This window comes from Bombyx mandarina, chromosome 10 (genome assembly GCF_030267445.1).
Source record: "Bombyx mandarina strain Sakado chromosome 10, ASM3026744v2".
Taxonomy (NCBI): Eukaryota; Metazoa; Arthropoda; class Insecta; order Lepidoptera; family Bombycidae; genus Bombyx; species Bombyx mandarina.
The window spans coordinates 13,556,173-13,577,532 of NC_143217.1; the positions used below are offsets into that span (position 1 = coordinate 13,556,173).

The following is a 21,360-nucleotide window of genomic DNA, read 5'->3' on the forward strand; positions in this document are numbered from 1 at the left end:
CACAGACATCAGGATCAGCAGAGGAAAAGCAGAACCGCCCCCATGGGTAGGATGCGTAAAATTCACGCAATCCATCCCAATCTGCTGACATTTACTTCCAAACTCTTCGATACCCGGTCGTCGTTCGACGACCCGGACGAGAGAGTGGTACAACAGCACGGATAAGGCAGTGATCAGACGATCCAAGTGGAGCGTCGACCACCACACTGTATCCGGCCGGATCTGTGGTCAGCAGAAGGTCCAACAGAAAAGGTTCGTGCCCCTCGATATCTGGGACACGGGTGGGCTGTGTCACCAGCTGGGAGAAGCCGTAGGCCAAGGCGAAATCGTAGGCAGTCCGACCCGGGAGGTCAGTGGTTCTGGACCCCAACCACTCTTGGTGGTGAGCGCTGAAGTCTCCAAGGACCACCACCTCCGCAGATGGGTACTGCTCAAGCACGCGGTTAGTCCCCTCTTGCACATGCTCAATCAGAGCTGAACCTGCATCACTGCTGTGGGACCTGTACAGGCAGGCGTAGATTCGGGTACAACCCCCGTGATCCACGCGCAGCCACAAGAGGGACAGGTCCCGTTGTTCGAGGCCTCGTAGACGGCGACAACAGACATCAGCCCGAACGAATACACACACCCCGGCTTTACGCAGGAAGTTGTGCTCCAATACGTAGCCGGGGTATTCAAGATACGAGGTGTCATCCGGAGTTGATATCTGCGTCTCCGTCAGAAACAGTAGGGCAGGCTGCGCCGTCTCAAGATGGTGGTGTACGGCGTCAAGGTTGCTATGTAGGCCCCTGACATTGCTGAAATCCACATTAAATGTGGAGTAGGGGATCGCCGATATAACCCTTTTTCTGTTTATGATTTTCATTTTATTTTCTTTTGAGGATTTCTTTTGAGGGTCCCATATGGTCGATTCATTTTGCAGGAGTTCAATGAACTCCATCACCTTGGTGTTGTTCCAATCCATGATGAAGGTACGCTACACAGTAGACGTCACGAACTATGAAAATGGCGAAACGTCCGTTACCTGCGCAATCGTGGGCACAAATGGTCACACGAATGTGTGGGAGACTACGCAAAGGATCGCGGTTCGCGCGCTTTGATGTCCTTTAAAAACCGACACAGCTTGGAAAAGCACGAATGCAGCGAAAACTTTGCATAATCATTTGCAAATGTCGTCCTACACTTGTGGGTTTGCGTATTCGTGCGAATGTGAGTGACCGGTATAATAGTCATAACAGTATTTGTATAATTTGTACTTTGTTCTGTTGAAACAATAAACACAATAAAAGCACTTAACATTAGGGGCTCAGGAACGAGTAGAGTAGTTGCTGAATACACACTGATTGTTCAATTATTATTTTTCATTGAAAACATAATTGAACAATTTATGTGACGTTTGCAAGAGCATGAGTGATGGATGCGTTGAACCCCAATGTAAGGAAACAGAAACAATATCTGAAGATTTTAATTCCAGTTATTACATTTTAATTTGAAATGCACATTTTACAGCAATTAAAAAACGAGCCATCCATCTAAACTTATATCTGTTCTTATTCTATCCCGTAAAGTTTGAGCGTCCGGTCCATGCTGGTGGAAGCGAGGTACTGTGCGTTCTTACCGAACCTGACACCGGTGGCCGAAGCAGTGTGATCATTGAACACCTTCAATTCCTGCCACTGTCTGCACAAGTAGACCCTCACATCAGTACCGGCTATGGCTAAATATGTACCGCTTTGGTCGAAACACAACTCTTTGATAGCATAGTTTTCTTCCAACTGAATGGTCTTAAAGTTCTTTAGTTTTCTCAAATCCCATAATTTAACGCATGAGTCTTCAGCAGCTGTGGCTAAATAGTACCCATTCTCCGAGAAGGAAATGGAAGTAACTGGTCCTACGTGACCAGGGAAATTGGCTACATTGCTTTGCTCCTTTAGATCCCAAATCTTCACTTGTGAGTTTTCCGTTCCAGTACCAAAAATGAGACCGTCCGGATGGAATTGTGCAGTTGTGAGACTCACTCCAGAAAAGTCACTGACTTTTGTCAGAAGTTGTCCGGTGCGAATGTCTGAGAACGCCCAGTGTTGGTCTGAAGAGGTTGAGAGTACGTAGTCCCCAGTTGGATGCAGGGACAGACCAGTCACTGGGCCGTCGTGAGAACGTAGTATTGCCGTTGTTTGAGATCTGAAACAATTTCAAGATAAATAAATAACGTAATAGTTATTTGATTTTAGTTGAATGAAATTATTTTAAATATTTTAATGTAAGCACCTAGCTGTTGATTTACAATGGTTGATTATGAAGCTAATTCCCAAGACAGATTAAAAAATCCATTATTGCCTATTCCCAGTAGTAAATAAAAATAATAAAAAAAAAACACAGATTTCCTTTATGTAATGAACATGACCTTTGATTTTTTTTTATTTACGGAGTTTAGGTAAATAAGCAAAATTTTCTCCATATCATTCTCTTGGTATCTCCATACTCACGTTGGCACATTCCAAACCCGTATGGTATGATCTGGTGAGGCTGTGATGACCGTATCCTCATCTGGATGGTATATAACCCTGGTGACTTTCTTGGTGTGACCTTTGAGAATGGCCACAACTTGTTCAGTATCCTTATTAAAGACTGTTGCGTTACGATCGTTTCCTCCAGTCAAGAGTTTACTATGATCTGATGGATTGATGTCCAAAGATAGGATACCAGGAACACTGGCAGAATGAAGACCCTGAAAATGACATAGATGATAAAAAAATTAAAATACCTAACCATCATCAAAGTATGTTAGCCTTACTTTTAGATAATTGTAGTGCATGACTGAAGTGCCTTCTAGAAGTTTGTTGGCTAACAATATAGTAGTAAATATGCAATAATTTTACAAATTCTGTACATTTTATTTGCGATTTCACGGCCCAACTGGTGTAAGTGGTTACTGGAGCATGGGATATCACAACATGAATGGTGCCAACCCACACAAACATATGAGGTCTAAGTCTTAGTTGTATAGTATAAAGAGTGTCCCACACTTCGAATTGATACCCATTAATTCATGGTGAAGTCAGTTGGGTCGTTGTTACTACTTGTGCTGCTTACAATAAGTGCGACCACCACGATAATGTTATCCCTTAATCCAATTAATTCCTGTACATATGTTAGGACACTTAAGTGTTTTCTTAGAAAAACTGGTACCTGTTAGGAAACTTTCACCTCAGCATAGTCAATATGAGTACACTGAGTGTTTTACCATTCCACCACCCACACTTATATTTGTGACCCCCTGTTATAATTTCTACAGGTAACTATTGTTTACTTATTTTGAAAGGCTATTATTGCACAGCGCTAGATACATACAGGATGCGATGCGAGAGTGAGGAATGCTCTGATCTGCTCTGGTGCCAGCAGTCCCTCGGGCAGGGTGCGACCTCGGCGCTTCCGTTCCTGCGTGAGTGCGGTGGCGCGCTCCTGCAGACGAGACACCACGTCCGCAGACATGCCTGTTGCTCCCGCACTGCCTGCTGACGCCTCCGTCTGGACAAAACAATTAATTTAAAATGATGCATCTAAAATCAGTGACACATTAGGGTATCTACTTCTCTATATAGTTAGTCCTGACGTGTTTGAACAATCAGTGATAAATTTTATTTTATTTTTCTCTTAAATAATATTGTGACAACTTTACTAGCTGTTTGGTCTTCAATCTGTTCCTTTCTTAGGTCCCAAATAATTGCTAGATTAATTACAATAGAAATTGTTTCATCACTAATTAATAGCTCTAACAGGTTCAGAAACAGCTCAATTCCATCCAGTATTGTTTTTATATCAGAGTAACAGTTCTATTGATGATACAAATATGCACAGAAGACATTTTATTCATGTGCCAAAACACATCGTCATCAAATTAATTGTGTTGGAATTATTGTACTAGGAACGTTCAAACATCAACTTATATGGCTACACTACTATTAGTGGTGAGACACAATAGTAGATGTTTGTGTAAAATAAATATATGGAATAAACAATATTTACGGGGTGTGGTGCTTGGGGTGCTGCAATACCGGCTTGCGGCTTCAGTGTGGCGAGGGCCTCTCGCGCCGCTGTCACTTCCTTTGTGAGTCGGGCTATCACACGACACGCTGCGTCGTGTTGGTACAAGGCATGACTTAATTCCTACAAATATTAGTTGAATTTAATATGCATTCACTTTTAATATGTATTAAATTATTATTGACCTAATAGCAATGGCATAAACAATGATAGTCCTGAAATAATTTGTCTATTTTATATGGTGGTAACAAAACTTTAGATTTACAGTCGAGTGATAATGACTGTCATGTGGCTGAGCAGCAGCGTGATGGGCTGACTGCTTCAAAGATGTAGAACCATGTTAAAAATTCTACGATGCTGTGAGGAACATGATGGACATGAATCAATAGTGAGTGTGTTCATGTGATGAATGATAGAATGATGACCTCCAACCACAATCAATAGTCAACATCAACATATAATAAAAGCTAAACCAATAAAGTAAAAATGAATTCTTCTTGTCAGTCGTACACTCCTGGCGGAGTGGTCGTGGTTATGTATGTCTTAATGTTTGGTTGTGGCTTTTTAGAGATTTCTCCATCTCTCTCTATTTGTGGCGGTACATGTACATTCAGTAAGGGAACACTTCATAGATGAATCAAGTCTGTCCACCTTGTGGATGATCGGTAGCGAAAGCGTTGACGGTCTACTCTTCCTTGAACCACTAAACGTTCCAATGAGCTTTCATTACGAATGATATGTCCAAACATATTAAAGATTTGCAATTGCACATGAATAGGGATGTATTTTTTACTATATTTATTGGACAGACAAGATCACAGTTCATCTTTTGATCATGATAGTTACGAAATAATTAAGCTCAAAGAAAAACATGAAGTTGAAATCTAAATATCATAGCCATTTCAACTATCATGTCTTTAAATCAGATTAAATTCCTGCTTTTGTGCTCTATCCGCTATAATATATATGTCGGCGCAAAGTCACTGTTTAGTCAACTAAAAATAGTTGAAGTTGACTATATTCTTAATGATACACATATCAACAACTGTTTAAGACAGTATTCAAGAGAATTCATGACTAAGCTACTCGCACTATTCTAGTATAAATAGGAGTGAATATTGTCGCACAAAACATTCCAGCTCAAGCTGTTGAATGAGGCAGAGTTCTCTGCTGTTATCCTTGTACACTTGAAATTAAATAAATGGAATTCATTGGAAAAATGTGTCTTAATTACTGTCACTATGGAAGGCAATGATAACAATGAAGAGAATGGTGTCAGAAACGCTGACATCATCATTTTAAAAACCCTATGGAACCAGCCAATCTGTCATATACATAATATTATATTAGTATGTAAGCAATAAGCATAATAGTTTAACTGGTAAACATAATTTATTGTTCTATAGCTTTGAAACACACACGAGCTTTGTCATTTAAAAAATATTGATTACTAACTTGTCTAGCAGTCTGCAACTGCTGTCTCTGTGTGAAGGCATGTAACATCAGGGCGTCCCACTCATCTTGCATGCTTTTCAGTGTGGCAGGGATTGATGTGGCACTTGGAGGTTTTGGCTTTACTATAGGTGGTGCTATTTGAGAAATGAATTATTCATTACTATCTCTTGAGTTTTCATTGAGACTAGTTTTAGGCTTTGTTAAGCTGAAGTTTTGCTGTCTCATACGAATTATAAGATAGCATTATTATACTAATCTTCATAACATTATATTGTTTAAAAAAAATTTGTGTGACTATTTGTTGCATGATGTATATAACTTGATATTGCAATTTAGCTGTTCCTATATTAAACCTTCTACAATACCTTTTACAATAACTTGGTACCATGCATAATGGCAAAATGCCAATTAATATTACAATTTGTATTTATTTTGGGAAAAGGAGAGAGTTTGAACATAAGTTTGCAGAACTTTAACACTGGAATAGCTACTTTGCTGAACATGAGTACACAAAGTGTGGCCTTGGGGCTATGATGACTACAAATGAATACAATCTTGTACTTATTATTATTCATTACTTAATCAGACATTTAAAGTACTTTAAGAGTTTTCAGTCTCACTATTACAGAGTCTATCACACTCGTCAAAATTAATATCTTATGTATTGAAGTTGATAAGATATTGTTCAATTTATTATATGCTTTAAAAATTACTTCTTAACCTCTTGAGGAATTTAAGCCATTTATGATTGAAAGGTTCCTCACTTTTGATCTCAATAAGGTCCTCGACTCTCAACTCTTTGCCGTTAATAGGATCCACGCCATTTTCTATTATGTACTTCTCAATGATTCTCCTTTCAAACACAGCTCCTGACGTAGGTGATACCACTGGTACTTCGGGAACTTCATTTGATACTAAATTAATAAATTAGGTTATTCACATAAACTGTTAATTTTCATTAAAACTGTTAATATTCATAAAAATAGCGAAATAATCCTTATGAAATGGAATAATGACTTCTAAAATACAAATATCAAAACTTTTGTCTAAAATTGATGAAAAACTTTAGTAGCCCGGCAGGTACGCATCCGTTCAAAATAAACACACTTTAAACGTTTCGCTCCTTTAATTTACAATTTACTAAATTTGAAACTTACTCGCACAATAGAGAGACATTTTGCTTATGATATCACTTTAAAGGTTTGAAAATTCCGCACGGAGCCGTAAAATTACATGGAACCAAACAAAACCATTCCAACTTTCGACTCAGGGGGGTGCAACTCCCATACAAAGGAAAATAACATACAACTAGCGTCATCTTACTCCTGTGGCGACGTCATTTTTGTAACTTTTAGGCATTAATGATCTAATAAACTCACTAGATGGCAGATATGAGTTCTGACTCAATAAAAAATGTAGCGTACTTTGAAGCAGTGCTTCCACTTTTAGGGAATTCTCCCTTTTTTAGGGAAAAATAGCTGATATTTTGGATGATAAAGACAATTTAAAAAATACCAGGATTTAGGATATTTCGGGGTAAAAAGCAAAGCCTATACTAGTAACTGTTGTGAATTTTAAAATAAACGATAATTAAAGTAAAACAATGAACATTTTATTTTATGGAAAGAGAATGACATTAAGTCGAGTTGACAAGTAAAAGAATAAAACAGAGTTGTGTATAAAAACTATAAAGGTTTGATTCAACAGTAACCCTCTAGTAAAGTAAATCATAGATTAAGCCACTGCTTTTTCTTAGGGATTCCCCAGAATCCCAATAAGTATAATCCGCCAAATTTTTATTTACCTATTTTCGTTGATGTCACCAGAACTTACTTGTATTGTAATATACAGGTACTTCATGTACCATGAAAGATTATCATGGTAATTTCATTTACGAAAACCTTGTAATTGTCATTTCACTTTTGCTAGCAGTTCCTTCTTCAAAGACTGAGGTGGAAAGATTATTCAGTGTTCTCAAATTTAAAAACTGACAAAAGAAACAGGCTTTCTAATGAAACCCTGAACGGCTTGCTTCATAGAAAGTTCCCAACTTTGCCAGCAAACAATTGCTCAATTTTAGAACCGAACAGTGTTAGGTTGTGCAGCAAAAGAATATAAAAGCAATGCGTCGACTTCCTTGAAAATTCTAATCCTATAGATCTATGATCTTCTGGGGGCGTTTATATTATATATACCTACATTAAATAATATGCTGTGGTTTATTTTCTGTATTTTATTTACGCTTTCTATATGAGTCGTCTATTATCAAAGGTGGCAATCTGTGCATTTGGACAAAAAAAATTTATTGATATGTCAATACAGATTTATTTGAATATAATCGTCTCCTTCAAAGAATACGGTTCAAAACCTGCATTAAATAAAGGTTAATAGTTAACCTGTTATTTATCTAAGATGTCGTTCCGAAGAGTTTTGTGACTGCCAATGGAATATAAAGTCAATAATTCGTTTTTCTGATTTACCAATCATTGTCCAAAAGTCAGATTGCCGGCTTTGATAATAGTCGACTCATATAAAGGATTTATGAAAGTTGTCTAGGAAATTTTAGGGTAAATTCAAAAGAAACTAGGGTAAAATGTGTTAAAAAAAACGTAAGTGGAAACACTGCTTTGAAGTTTTCAAAATTCCAGGGCCGTAAAACAATCTCAAAAAAAAAAAAAAAGTTTTCAAAATGTCGTAGGTAACGATTTAATTTTTTAAATCGTTTTTTTTTGGTCTTGGTGTGAGTTATTTTACGTTGTAGTATTAATTTAGAGCAACTTTTAGCTTTATGAGAATATTAGACGATTAGACATTGAGAAACTCTGTTTTGAATTCTCTTTAGACATAACTTGGCTCCAATACTTTTTTCTTCGTTAGCGTTTCGTAAGCCTGTGTAACTATTTTCATTTCTTACAGAATGTTTATTATTAAAAATCAGCATGCCTCGAAGATCGAAAATGAAATGCTATTTCGGATGCCTTGATAACGGTGAGTTTACACTATTTTCCCGGTATATTATTTGCTAACATAATTATTATTCATAATATAATTAAATGAATTAGCACCAACTAATGGTCCTTCCTATTTCTGCAGCCTAGCTATCACATATGTTAAGTTTTGATCAAAACAGTCGGTATTAAGTCTCGTACTATCACACACACACCTCAGATAATAAAATTGTCTCGAGTGGGTGGAAGTATTTATGTTTTGCAACTCAGCGTATTATATGCTTATTGTCAAGTGGGCCCGAACTAGTTTTTTGGAATGATCAATCAGTCATGCTTTCCTGTTTAAATAAAATACAGCACAATTGATCTCACATCCAAAGTTAGATGATGGCATTCACGTTTTGTTTCCTGGTGTTTGATAACTAAGTTACACCAAGTGGCCTGTGACCACGTTCATCCTTCTACCCAATATAAAATAATGTTTTTATTTTTGTAGACAAAGGTTTGATAATGACAAAATTTTATGGAAAAATTATAAGGAGCACTAAAATGTCTGAAACATGAAAAGATTGATGCACTATATTTGAACCAGAACGTGTTATGTAATATATTAATTTGTAAGTAAGATTACATTAACACTAAATTTTTCATGGTCGTATTTTTTCAATATTTGTTACATACTTAAGATACTTTGTTTCTCCGTTTCAGAAGAGAAACTGATTCAGCAAGGAACGTGAACTCTCAAGGGATCTTAATTTTTTTTAAATATGTTTATAATTGATAAATTAATAATTGAAATAGTTCATAAGAACTAAATTGATGCCAATTTTGTTTTAAAATAGGTTGTTTAGTTCTTATAGTTATAGTATTACGTTTGAATAGTTGTAATTAGTAAGTTAGTAATATATGAAAATACTGATATAAATTTTTGTAAATAACCTTTTGTAAATTCTACGAGAAGATGATTTTAATTAATGATCAAAAGTCAACGGTCTTTAAAAGCATTATTTGCAATTATTTAGATTTACTGTGGAATATATTTGCTAAGTTGTGTTTTCTGTATGAGCAGATATAAATGAAAATGCCCAAACATGATTATGTTTCTTACATTTTCATTATGTGAAATCAATATGCTTGTGACTGAGTATATTAATAATTTATTAAAACTTAAGTGATAGACAGCAACCCCTATGGCACTGCTGAAGTTTATAAGCACTGGTGACCACTTATCATGGGCCGGGTTGCGTGCTCGTCTGCTGTTGAGTGCAATAAAAATTTTCGAAACCCTTTCTATTATTTAGATGTAATATTAGTGTACATTTAATTTGGATTAAAAGATAAATTTACATTTTATGTTTGCATGTGTATGTTTATAATTCATTTGCATGTAACGAACACCAGTTTCTTTTGTAACAAAATGTAAACTAATGGTTTGTAATGAATGTAATTAACTTTAAGATGATTTTCTTTCAATCTGCTGTTTGTTTCATCTAGTATTACCAAAGCTAAAGCATCAGAAACGTCAGAATAGAAATAATTTAGATAGGGAATAAAAGTATAACTAATGTAATCATGTCTAAGATTACTATAAGCGTCATTAAGTACAAACTATCAATATTTAAGAGTACTTTAAATCATCATTACATTTTTTAAACATTTTTTGTTTTTCAAATCATGTAATAAAACGTTTGTGCAGAACAAAATGTCACATGTTATGAACATGATTGTGGGTTAATCGTTTCTTAAATTTCTAAATGTTTATAAGAATGCTAAGAATAATTTAGTATTCACTTTAGTGTGTGTATTATGTCTACAATGCTAGTATAAATGACAATTATTGTATGACGAAGCATAGGTAGTGTTTATAGATGTAATATTTTCATACAAGGTCATGATCTGTCACGATCAACTTTAAGCAAGAACTGCTATAGTTAAGAAACAAATTTATTAAATTTAATTCAAATTGTCTACTATGTTTGTAATGGAAAGCTGACATGTTTATATTTCGCACAAATGACTTAAGTGACATTGAATGATTTGATTATCTAGACTTAATTAACTTTTAGATAACTTTCGATTTAATGTTATTAAGTACTCTAGTAGGATTAATCTAGAGGAGTTATTGTTATTCGAAATTTTATACAATTGTACGTTCATACTATCTTTTAACAGTAAATTGTTTGTAATATAGGGAAATTAAATAGCTTACAGAGAATTACAGCTTTTTATTTAAAAAAACTGTTTTCTCTCTGTATGAAAAGGTCTTATCGATTAGAATGCTGAACACAATCAAACGTTCTTTAATATTTCATAAGTACTACCGGGAATTTCAGCGATTCTAAACGATAAGATTTTTTCATAAAGAGAGTTAATTATAAAAAATATTAAAATTACTAAAAAAGCCACCTGGTGGGGGGTAGGGAGACTAATAATCGACAGCAGCGACGCCTGCTGTCCCGGGCTCTAACTAAAGCAAAAATAAAAATGAGAGTTGCGCATCTATCTCAAATATATTAAGTGTATAATCTATGTTTCGACTCTAGGCTTTTTGAGTTTTGTGCATAGATTATACACAGGGGGGTGCAACTCCCATACAAAGGAAAATAACATACAACTAGCGTCATCTTACTCCTGTGGCGACGTCATTTTTGTAACTTTTAAGCATTAATGATCTAATAAACTCACTAGATGGCAGATATGAGTTCTGACTCAATAAAAAATGTAGCGTACTTTGACGCAGTGCTTCCACTTTTAGGGAATTCTCCCTTTTTTAGGGAAAAATAGCTGATATTTTGGATGATAAAGACAATTTAAAAAATACCAGGATTTAGGATATTTCGGGGTAAAAAGCAAAGCCTATACTAGTAACTGTTGTGAATTTTAAAATAAACGATAATTAAAGTAAAACAACGAACATTTTATTTTATGGAGAGAGAATGACATTAAGTCGAGTTGACAAGTAAAAGAATAAAACAGAGTTGTGTATAAAAACTATAAAGGTTTGATTCAACAGTAACCCTCTAGTAAAGTAAATCATAGATTAAGCCACTGCTTTTTCTTAGGGATTCCCCAGAATCCCAATAAGTATAATCCGCCAAATTTTTATTTACCTATTTTCGTTGATGTCACCAGAACTTACTTGTATTGTAATATACAGGTACTTCATGTACCATGGAAGATTATCATGGTAATTTCATTTACGAAAACCTTGTAATTGTCATTTCACTTTTGCTAGCAGTTCCTTCTTCAAAGACTGAGGTGGAAAGATTATTCAGTGTTCTCAAATTTAAAAACTGACAAAAGAAACAGGCTTTCTAATGAAACCCTGAACGGCTTGCTTCATAGAAAGTTCCCAACTTTGCCAGCAAACAATTGCTCAATTTTAGAACCGAACAGTGTTAGGTTGTGCAGCAAAAGAATATAAAAGCAATGCGTCGACTTCCTTGAAAATTCTAATCCTATAGATCTATGATCTTCTGGGGGCGTTTATATTATATATACCTACATTAAATAATATGCTGTGGTTTATTTTCTGTATTTTATTTACGCTTTCTATATAAAGGATTTATGAAAGTAGTCTAGGAAATTTTAGGGTAAATTCAAAAGAAACTAGGGTAAAATGTGTTAAAAAAAACGTAAGTGGAAACACTGCTTTGAAGTTTTCAAAATTCCAGGGCCGTAAAACAATCTCAAAAAAAAAAAAAAGTTTTCAAAATGTCGTAACGATTTAATTTTCTATATCGTTTTTTTTTGGTCTTGGTGTGAGTTATTTTACGTTGTAGTATTAATTTAGAGCAACTTTTAGCTTTATGAGAATATTAGACGATTAGACATTGAGAAACTCTGTTTTGAATTCTCTTTAGACATAACTTGGCTCCAATACTTTTTTCTTCGTTAGCGTTTCGTAAGCCTGTGTAACTATTTTCATTTCTTACAGAATGTTTATTATTAAAAATCAGCATGCCTCGAAGATCGAAAATGAAATGCTATTTCGGATGCCTTGATAACGGTGAGTTTACACTATTTTCCCGGTATATTATTTGCTAACAGAATTATTATTCATAATATAATTAAATGAATTAGCACCAACTAATGGTCCTTCCTATTTCTGCTGCCTAGCTATCATATATGTTAAGTTTTGATCAAAACAGTCGGTATTAAGTCTCGTACTATCACACACACACCTCAGATAATAAAATTGTCTCGAGTGGGTGGAAGTATTTATGTTTTGCAACTCAGCGTATTATATGCTTATTGTCAAGTGGGCCCGAACTAGTTTTTTGGAATGATCAATCAGTCATGCTTTCCTGTTTAAATAAAATACAGCACAATTGATCTCACATCCAAAGTTAGATGATGGCATTCACGTTTTGTTTCCTGGTGTTTGATAACTAAGTTACACCAAGTGGCCTGTGACCACGTTCATCCTTCTACCCAATATAAAATAATGTTTTTATTTTTGTAGACAAAGGTTTGATAATGACAAAATTTTATGGAAAAATTATAAGGAGCACTAAAATGTCTGAAACATGAAAAGATTGATGCACTATATTTGAACCAGAACGTGTTATGTAATATATTAATTTGTAAGTAAGATTACATTAACACTAAATTTTTCATGGTCGTATTTTTTCAATATTTGTTACATACTTAAGATACTTTGTTTCTCCGTTTCAGAAGAGAAACTGATTCAGCAAGGAATGTGAACTCTTAAGGGATCTTAATTTTTTTTAAATATGTTTATAATTGATAAATTAATAATTGAAATAGTTCATAAGAACTAAATTGATGCCAATTTTGTTTTAAAATAGGTTGTTTAGTTCTTATAGTTATAGTATTACGTTTGAATAGTTGTAATTAGTAAGTTAGTAATATATGAAAATACTGATATAAATTTTTGTAAATAACCTTTTGTAAATTCTACGAGAAGATGATTTTAATTAATGATCAAAAGTCAACGGTCTTTAAAAGCATTATTTGCAATTATTTAGATTAACTGTGGAATATGTTTGCTAAGTTGTCTTTTCTGTATGAGCAGATATAAATGAAAATGCCCAAACATGATTATGTTTCTTACATTTTCATTATGTGAAATCAATATGCTTGTGACTGAGTATATTAATAATTTATTAAAACTTAAGTGATAGACAGCAACCCCTATGGCACTGCTGAAGTTTATAAGCACTGGTGACCACTTATCATGGGCCGGGTTGCGTGCTCGTCTGCTGTTGAGTGCAATAAAAATTTTCGAAACCCTTTCTATTATTTAGATGTAATATTAGTGTACATTTAATTTGGATTAAAAGATAAATTTACATTTTATGTTTGCATGTGTATGTTTATAATTCATTTGCATGTAACGAACACCAGTTTCTTTTGTAACAAAATGTAAACTAATGGTTTGTAATGAATGTAATTAACTTTAAGATGATTTTCTTTCAATCTGCTGTTTGTTTCATCTAGTATTACCAAAGCTAAAGCATCAGAAACGTCAGAATAGAAATAATTTAGATAGGGAATAAAAGTATAACTAATGTAATCATGTCTAAGATTACTATAAGCGTCATTAAGTACAAACTATCAATATTTAAGAGTACTTTAAATCATCATTACATTTTTTAAACATTTTTTGTTTTTCAAATCATGTAATAAAACGTTTGTGCAGAACAAAATGTCACATGTTATGAACATGATTGTGGGTTAATCGTTTCTTAAATTTCTAAATGTTTATAAGAATGCTAAGAATAATTTAGTATTCACTTTAGTGTGTGTATTATCTCTACAATGCTAGTATAAATGACAATTATTGTATGACGAAGCATAGGTAGTGTTTATAGATGTAATATTTTCATACAAGGTCATGATCTGTCACGATCAACTTTAAGCAAGAACTGCTATAGTTAAGAAACAAATTTATTAAATTTAATTCAAATTGTCTACTATGTTTGTAATGGAAAGCTGACATGTTTATATTTCGCACAAATGACTTAAGTGACATTGAATGATTTGATTATCTAGACTTATTTAACTTTTAGATAACTTTCGATTTAATGTTATTAAGTACTCTAGTAGGATTAATCTAGAGGAGTTATTGTTATTCGAAATTTTATACAATTGTACGTTCATACTATCTTTTAACAGTAAATTGTTTGTAATATAGGGAAATTAAATAGCTTACAGAGAATTACAGATTTTTTATTTATTTAAAAAAACTGTTTTCTCTCTGTATGAAAAGGTCTTATCGATTAGAATGCTGAACACAATCAAACGTTCTTTAATATTTCATAAGTACTACCGGGAATTTCAGCGATTCTAAACGATAAGATTTTTTCATAAAGAGAGTTAATTATAAAAAATATTAAAATTACTAAAAAAGCCACCTGGTGGGGGCTAGGGAGACTAATAATCGACAGCAGCGACGCCTGCTGTCCCGGGCTCTAACTAAAGCAAAAATAAAAATGAGAGTTGCGCATCTATCTCAAATATATTAAGTGTATAATCTATGATCTATGATTAAGTGTATAATCTATGATTATACACTTAATATATTTGAGATAGATGCGCAACTCTCATTTTTATTTTTGCTTTAGTTAGAGCCCAGGACAGCAGGCGTCGCTGCTGTCGATTATTAGTCTCCCTACCCCCCACCAGGTGGCTTTTTTAGTAATTTTAATATTTTTTATAATTAACTCTCTTTATGAAAAAATCTTATCGTTTAGAATCGCTGAAATTCCCGGTAGTACTTATGAAATATTAAAGAACGTTTGATTGTGTTCAGCATTCTAATCGATAAGACCTTTTCATACAGAGAGAAAACAGTTTTTTTAAATAAAAAGCTGTAATTCTCTGTAAGCTATTTAATTTCCCTATATTACAAACAATTTACTGTTAAAAGATAGTATGAACGTACAATTGTATAAAATTTCGAATAACAATAACTCCTCTAGATTAATCCTACTAGCGTACTTATTAACATTAAATCGAAAGTTATCTAAAAGTTAATTAAGTCTAGATAATCAAATCATTCAATGTCACTTAAGTCATTTGTGCGAAATATAAACATGTCAGCTTTCCATTACAAACATAGTAGACAATTTGAATTAAATTTAATAAATTTGTTTCTTAACTATAGCAGTTCTTGCTTAAAGTTGATCGTGACAGATCATGACCTTGTATGAAAATATTACATCTATAAACACTACCTATGCTTCGTCATACAATAATTGTCATTTATACTAGCATTGTAGAGATAATACACACACTAAAGTGAATACTAAATTATTCTTAGCATTCTTATAAACATTTAGAAATTTAAGAAACGATTAACCCCCAATCATGTTCATAACATGTGACATTTTGTTCTGCACAAACGTTTTATTACATGATTTGAAAAACAAAAAATGTTTAAAAAATGTAATGATGATTTAAAGTACTCTTAAATATTGATAGTTTGTACTTAATGACGCTTATAGTAATCTTAGACATGATTACATTAGTTATACTTTTATTCCCTATCTAAATTATTTCTATTCTGACGTTTCTGATGCTTTAGCTTTGGTAATACTAGATGAAACAAACAGCAGATTGAAAGAAAATCATCTTAAAGTTAATTACATTCATTACAAACCATTAGTTTACATTTTGTTACAAAAGAAACTGGTGTTCGTTACATGCAAATGAATTATAAACATACACATGCAAACATAAAATGTAAATTTATCTTTTAATCCAAATTAAATGTACACTAATATTACATCTAAATAATAGAAAGGGTTTCGAAAATTTTTATTGCACTCAACAGCAGACGAGCACGCAACCCGGCCCATGATAAGTGGTCACCAGTGCTTATAAACTTCAGCAGTGCCATAGGGGTTGCTGTCTATCACTTAAGTTTTAATAAATTATTAATATACTCAGTCACAAGCATATTGATTTCACATAATGAAAATGTAAGAAACATAATCATGTTTGGGCATTTTCATTTATATCTGCTCATACAGAAAACACAACTTAGCAAATATATTCCACAGTTAATCTAAATAATTGCAAATAATGCTTTTAAAGACCGTTGACTTTTGATCATTAATTAAAATCATCTTCTCGTAGAATTTACAAAAGGTTATTTACAAAAATTTATATCAGTATTTTCATATATTACTAACTTACTAATTACAACTATTCAAACGTAATACTATAACTATAAGAACTAAACAACCTATTTTAAAACAAAATTGGCATCAATTTAGTTCTTATGAACTATTTCAATTATTAATTTATCAATTATAAACATATTTAAAAAAATTAAGATCCCTTGAGAGTTCACGTTCCTTGCTGAATCAGTTTCTCTTCTGAAATGGAGAAACAAAGTATCTTAAGTATGTAACAAATATTGAAAAAATACGACCATGAAAAATTTTGTGTTAATGTAATCTTACTTACAAATTAATATATTACATAACACGTTCTGGTTCAAATATAGTGCATCAATCTTTTCATGTTTCAGACATTTTAGTGCTCCTTATAATTTTTCCATAAAATTTTGTCATTATCAAACCTTTGTCTACAAAAATAAAAACATTATTTTATATTGGGTAGAAGGATGAACGTGGTCACAGGCCACTTGGTGTAACTTAGTTATCAAACACCAGGAAACAAAACGTGAATGCCATCATCTAACTTTGGATGTGAGATCAATTGTGCTGTATTTTATTTAAACAGGAAAGCATGACTGATTGATCATTCCAAAAAACTAGTTCGGGCCCACTTGACAATAAGCATATAATACGCTGAGTTGCAAAACATAAATACTTCCACCCACTCGAGACAATTTTATTATCTGAGGTGTGTGTGTGATAGTACGAGACTTAATACCGACTGTTTTGATCAAAACTTAACATATATGATAGCTAGGCAGCAGAAATAGGAAGGACCATTAGTTGGTGCTAATTCATTTAATTATATTATGAATAATAATTCTGTTAGCAAATAATATACCGGGAAAATAGTGTAAACTCACCGTTATCAAGGCATCCGAAATAGCATTTCATTTTCGATCTTCGAGGCATGCTGATTTTTAATAATAAACATTCTGTAAGAAATGAAAATAGTTACACAGGCTTACGAAACGCTAACGAAGAAAAAAGTATTGGAGCCAAGTTATGTCTAAAGAGAATTCAAAACAGAGTTTCTCAATGTCTAATCGTCTAATATTCTCATAAAGCTAAAAGTTGCTCTAAATTAATACTACAACGTAAAATAACTCACACCAAGACCAAAAAAAAACGATTTAAAAAATTAAATCGTTACGACATTTTGAAAACTTTTTTTTTTTTTTTGAGATTGTTTTACGGCCCTGGAATTTTGAAAACTTCAAAGCAGTGTTTCCACTTACGTTTTTTTTAACACATTTTACCCTAGTTTCTTTTGAATTTACCCTAAAATTTCCTAGACAACTTTCATAAATCCTTTATATAGAAAGCGTAAATAAAATACAGAAAATAAACCACAGCATATTATTTAATGTAGGTATATATAATATAAACGCCCCCAGAAGATCATAGATCTATAGGATTAGAATTTTCAAGGAAGTCGACGCATTGCTTTTATATTCTTTTGCTGCACAACCTAACACTGTTCGGTTCTAAAATTGAACAATTGTTTGCTGGCAAAGTTGGGAACTTTCTATGAAGCAAGCCGTTCAGGGTTTCATTAGAAAGCCTGTTTCTTTTGTCAGTTTTTAAATTTGAGAACACTGAATAATCTTTCCACCTCAGTCTTTGAAGAAGGAACTGCTAGCAAAAGTGAAATGACAATTACAAGGTTTTCGTAAATGAAATTACCATGATAATCTTTCATGGTACATGAAGTACCTGTATATTACAATACAAGTAAGTTCTGGTGACATCAACGAAAATAGGTAAATAAAAATTTGGCGGATTATACTTATTGGGATTCTGGGGAATCCCTAAGAAAAAGCAGTGGCTTAATCTATGATTTACTTTACTAGAGGGTTACTGTTGAATCAAACCTTTATAGTTTTTATACACAACTCTGTTTTATTCTTTTACTTGTCAACTCGACTTAATGTCATTCTCTCTCCATAAAATAAAATGTTCATTGTTTTACTTTAATTATCGTTTATTTTAAAATTCACAACAGTTACTAGTATAGGCTTTGCTTTTTACCCCGAAATATCCTAAATCCTGGTATTTTTTAAATTGTCTTTATCATCCAAAATATCAGCTATTTTTCCCTAAAAAAGGGAGAATTCCCTAAAAGTGGAAGCACTGCTTCAAAGTACGCTACATTTTTTATTGAGTCAGAACTCATATCTGCCATCTAGTGAGTTTATTAGATCATTAATGCCTAAAAGTTACAAAAATGACGTCGCCACAGGAGTAAGATGACGCTAGTTGTATGTTATTTTCCTTTGTATGGGAGTTGCACCCCCCTGGTTTTGTGACCGCCATAGATATTTTTTATTTGATTCGACCGTTAGACAGGCAATGGGAATGAAGCTCATTCACCACTTGGTAAAAAAGACTGAAGCCATATCTACTGTTTAAAAATGAAATAGACCAAAACGAAGTTGAATAAAATAAAATAAAATAAAATAAAATGACATGAGACAAACCGTAAAAAATGAAATAAGCTGTCCGCGAAATAGTGGATATTTACTGAGAATTTATACAACTACTATTTAGAAGAATCTAACACAATACAACATCCACAAAACAATTGTGTTAGATTTACCGCCGCTTAAGCTCCCTGGCAGATATTAATTGTTAAGAAAAAAACCTATCTGATGCTTTCGTTTCTTATTTATATTAACTTCCTACAATATTGTAGGTTGTCCATTTCCAATAAAGCTTTTTTTTTTATTAATTTAAGTTGCTGACATCCATATTTAACACATCAAGCTTCTAAATGTAAAGAGGATAAGTTCTACACTCCATACCACTCATCCGTGATTATCGCACCATCTCCTTTGAGGCGGCGTGTGTACTGCCTGGGACGCCGCCTTGGGTTCTGGAAGCGGAGGCGCTCGCCGCTGACTATCAGTGGTGGGCAGACCTTCGTGCCCAGGGCGTGGCGCGTCCCAGCCCCAGTGTGGTCAGAGCGTGGAGGGCCCAATCTCAGCGGTCCGTGCTGGAGTCATGGTCCAGACAGCTGGCTGATCCTTCGGCTAGTCGTAGGACCGTCGAGGCGATTCGCCCGGTCCTTGTGGATTGGGTGAATCGTGACAGAGGACGCCTCACTTTCCGGCTCACGCAGGTGCTCACTGGGCATGGTTGCTTCGGTGAGTTCCTGCACCGGATCGGAGCCGAGCCGACGGCAGAGTGCCACCATTGTGGTTGCAACTTGGACACGGCGGAGCACACGCTCGTTGCCTGCCCAGCATGGGAGGGGTGGCGCCGTGTCCTCGTTGCAAAAATAGGAAACGACTTGTCGTTGCCGAGTGTTGTGGCATCGATGCTCGGCGACGACGAGTCGTGGAAGGCGATGCTCGACTTCTGCGAGTGCACCATCTCGTAGAAGGAGGCGGCGGGGCGCGTGAGAGACGCACAAACCCGCCGCCATCGAGCGGGGGCCAGGGAGGTGGATCTGGCCCAAGCCCTGGCCCTCTAAGTGTTTCGGGTCCGCCTCATATGTCGGTCTGGGGCCCGGCGAATGGGGTCTAAGATCACGACGTACAAGCTGCTCTGCACGCGTTTTACATAAGAGCATCCGGGTGATAGAAGGCCGGCTATCCTCGACCCACGCTGGTTCTGATCCAGCGGGGTATTTCGTAGGATAACCCATTCAAACCGGCGCCATCTAGGCGGGCTTCGGACAGCCTGCCGACCGAGAGGGCTGGTGGTCGTGGGGCCGACGATCGCTGGCCCGGCGTCCCGAGGGTGATAGGAGAAATGTGCTCCTCACTAAACGCTTCACTCCCCCCCCTTTGCCTTTTCATGAGTTCTGTCTTATGCGAGGCTCGGACGTGGGTTGTTGAGCGACCGGTTTTAGTCGGTTCGATTCCGCCCCGCCCGCCATCCCGGCGATTTCCTCCTGACCAAAAAAAAATTTTTATTGCCCTTGTAGGCAGACGAGCACATAACCCACGTGATGGTGAGTGGGTACTGTCGCTCATGGACGTCAGAAATGCCAGGGGAAAAGCTGCCTACTGTAGCATATTCAAACAGGAACTGAATTTATCTTAACAGCCTGGCCACGGGACATTCGCCGATACGAATATTCGCGCGGTGCGAACGGCGAAGCGTCTAGCGACTAAAATAGGAGCATAGAAATGTACCTAACAAGCCACGCGCACCGGCGACCGGCGAAGCGACCGGGGCGAAATGTACCGAGCGAATCGCGCGGGCGACTTACGATGCGGCGGGCGAGCAAAACAAATGCATGAATATGGACGGCGCGGCGCGGCGCAAGCCACGGAGTCGAGCGGTAGTCGCGGCGAATAGTGCAGTGATTAAATGAGTTTAGTTGTTTTCGCCGCGAAAAATGAACGCCGAAATTTTTATATTTTATATTTTTTATTAATTTTTTTTTTTTTTTAAACTCGTCGTGGCCGAGCTGATAAGACGTCCGGTGTTGAGCGATGCATCGGTAGTCGAATATCAGGCGGGTACCAATTTTTGTAATGAAATACGTACTCAACAAATTTTAATGTTCACGATTGATTTCCACGGTGAAGGAATAACATCGTGTAATAAAAATGAAACCCTCAAAATTATAATTTGCGTAATTACTGGGGGTAGGACCTCTTGTGAGTCCGCGCGGGTGGGTACCACCACCTTGCCTGTTTCTGCCGTGAAGTAGTAATGCGTTTCGGTTTGAAGGGTGGGGCAGCCATTGTAACTATACTTGAGACCTTAGAACTTATATCTCAAGGTGGGTGACGCATTTACGTTGT

General features: G+C 35.2%; 1 protein-coding gene and 3 long non-coding RNA genes across 5 annotated transcripts; 2 read left to right on the forward strand and 2 right to left on the reverse strand.

The window, feature by feature from the left end:
• Positions 1-1,450: 1,450 nt before the first annotated feature.
• Prp19 (pre-mRNA processing factor 19) lies at positions 1,451-11,000 on the reverse strand. Its single transcript, XM_089730696.1, has 8 exons — positions 10,979-11,000; positions 6,657-6,758; positions 6,264-6,413; positions 5,500-5,633; positions 4,027-4,167; positions 3,352-3,528; positions 2,487-2,728; positions 1,451-2,181 (listed from the first exon to the last, which is right to left on the reverse strand). The coding sequence occupies exons 2-8, from the start codon at positions 6,673-6,675 to the stop codon at positions 1,551-1,553; spliced, it is 1,494 nt and encodes a 497-aa protein (XP_089586822.1). The 5' UTR covers positions 6,676-6,758; positions 10,979-11,000; the 3' UTR covers positions 1,451-1,550.
• On the forward strand, positions 6,775-10,662 carry LOC149502253 (uncharacterized). 2 transcript variants are annotated; one of them, XR_016323714.1, is made up of 3 exons: positions 6,775-8,239; positions 8,416-8,487; positions 8,944-10,662. It is a non-coding gene; the product is annotated as an uncharacterized LOC149502253 (long non-coding RNA). The 2 variants fall into 2 exon arrangements; XR_016323713.1 differs by having other exon boundaries at positions 6,775-8,487.
• Positions 11,001-12,339: 1,339 nt separating the features above from the next.
• Positions 12,340-14,631, forward strand: LOC149502254 (uncharacterized). Its single transcript, XR_016323712.1, has 2 exons — positions 12,340-13,033; positions 13,125-14,631. It is a non-coding gene; the product is annotated as an uncharacterized LOC149502254 (long non-coding RNA).
• A 658-nt stretch (positions 14,632-15,289) lies between these two features.
• On the reverse strand, positions 15,290-18,902 carry LOC149502255 (uncharacterized). The gene is made up of 3 exons (XR_016323715.1): positions 17,464-18,902; positions 16,887-17,007; positions 15,290-16,795 (listed from the first exon to the last, which is right to left on the reverse strand). It is a non-coding gene; the product is annotated as an uncharacterized LOC149502255 (long non-coding RNA).
• Between the last annotated feature and the right edge of the window lie 2,458 nt (positions 18,903-21,360).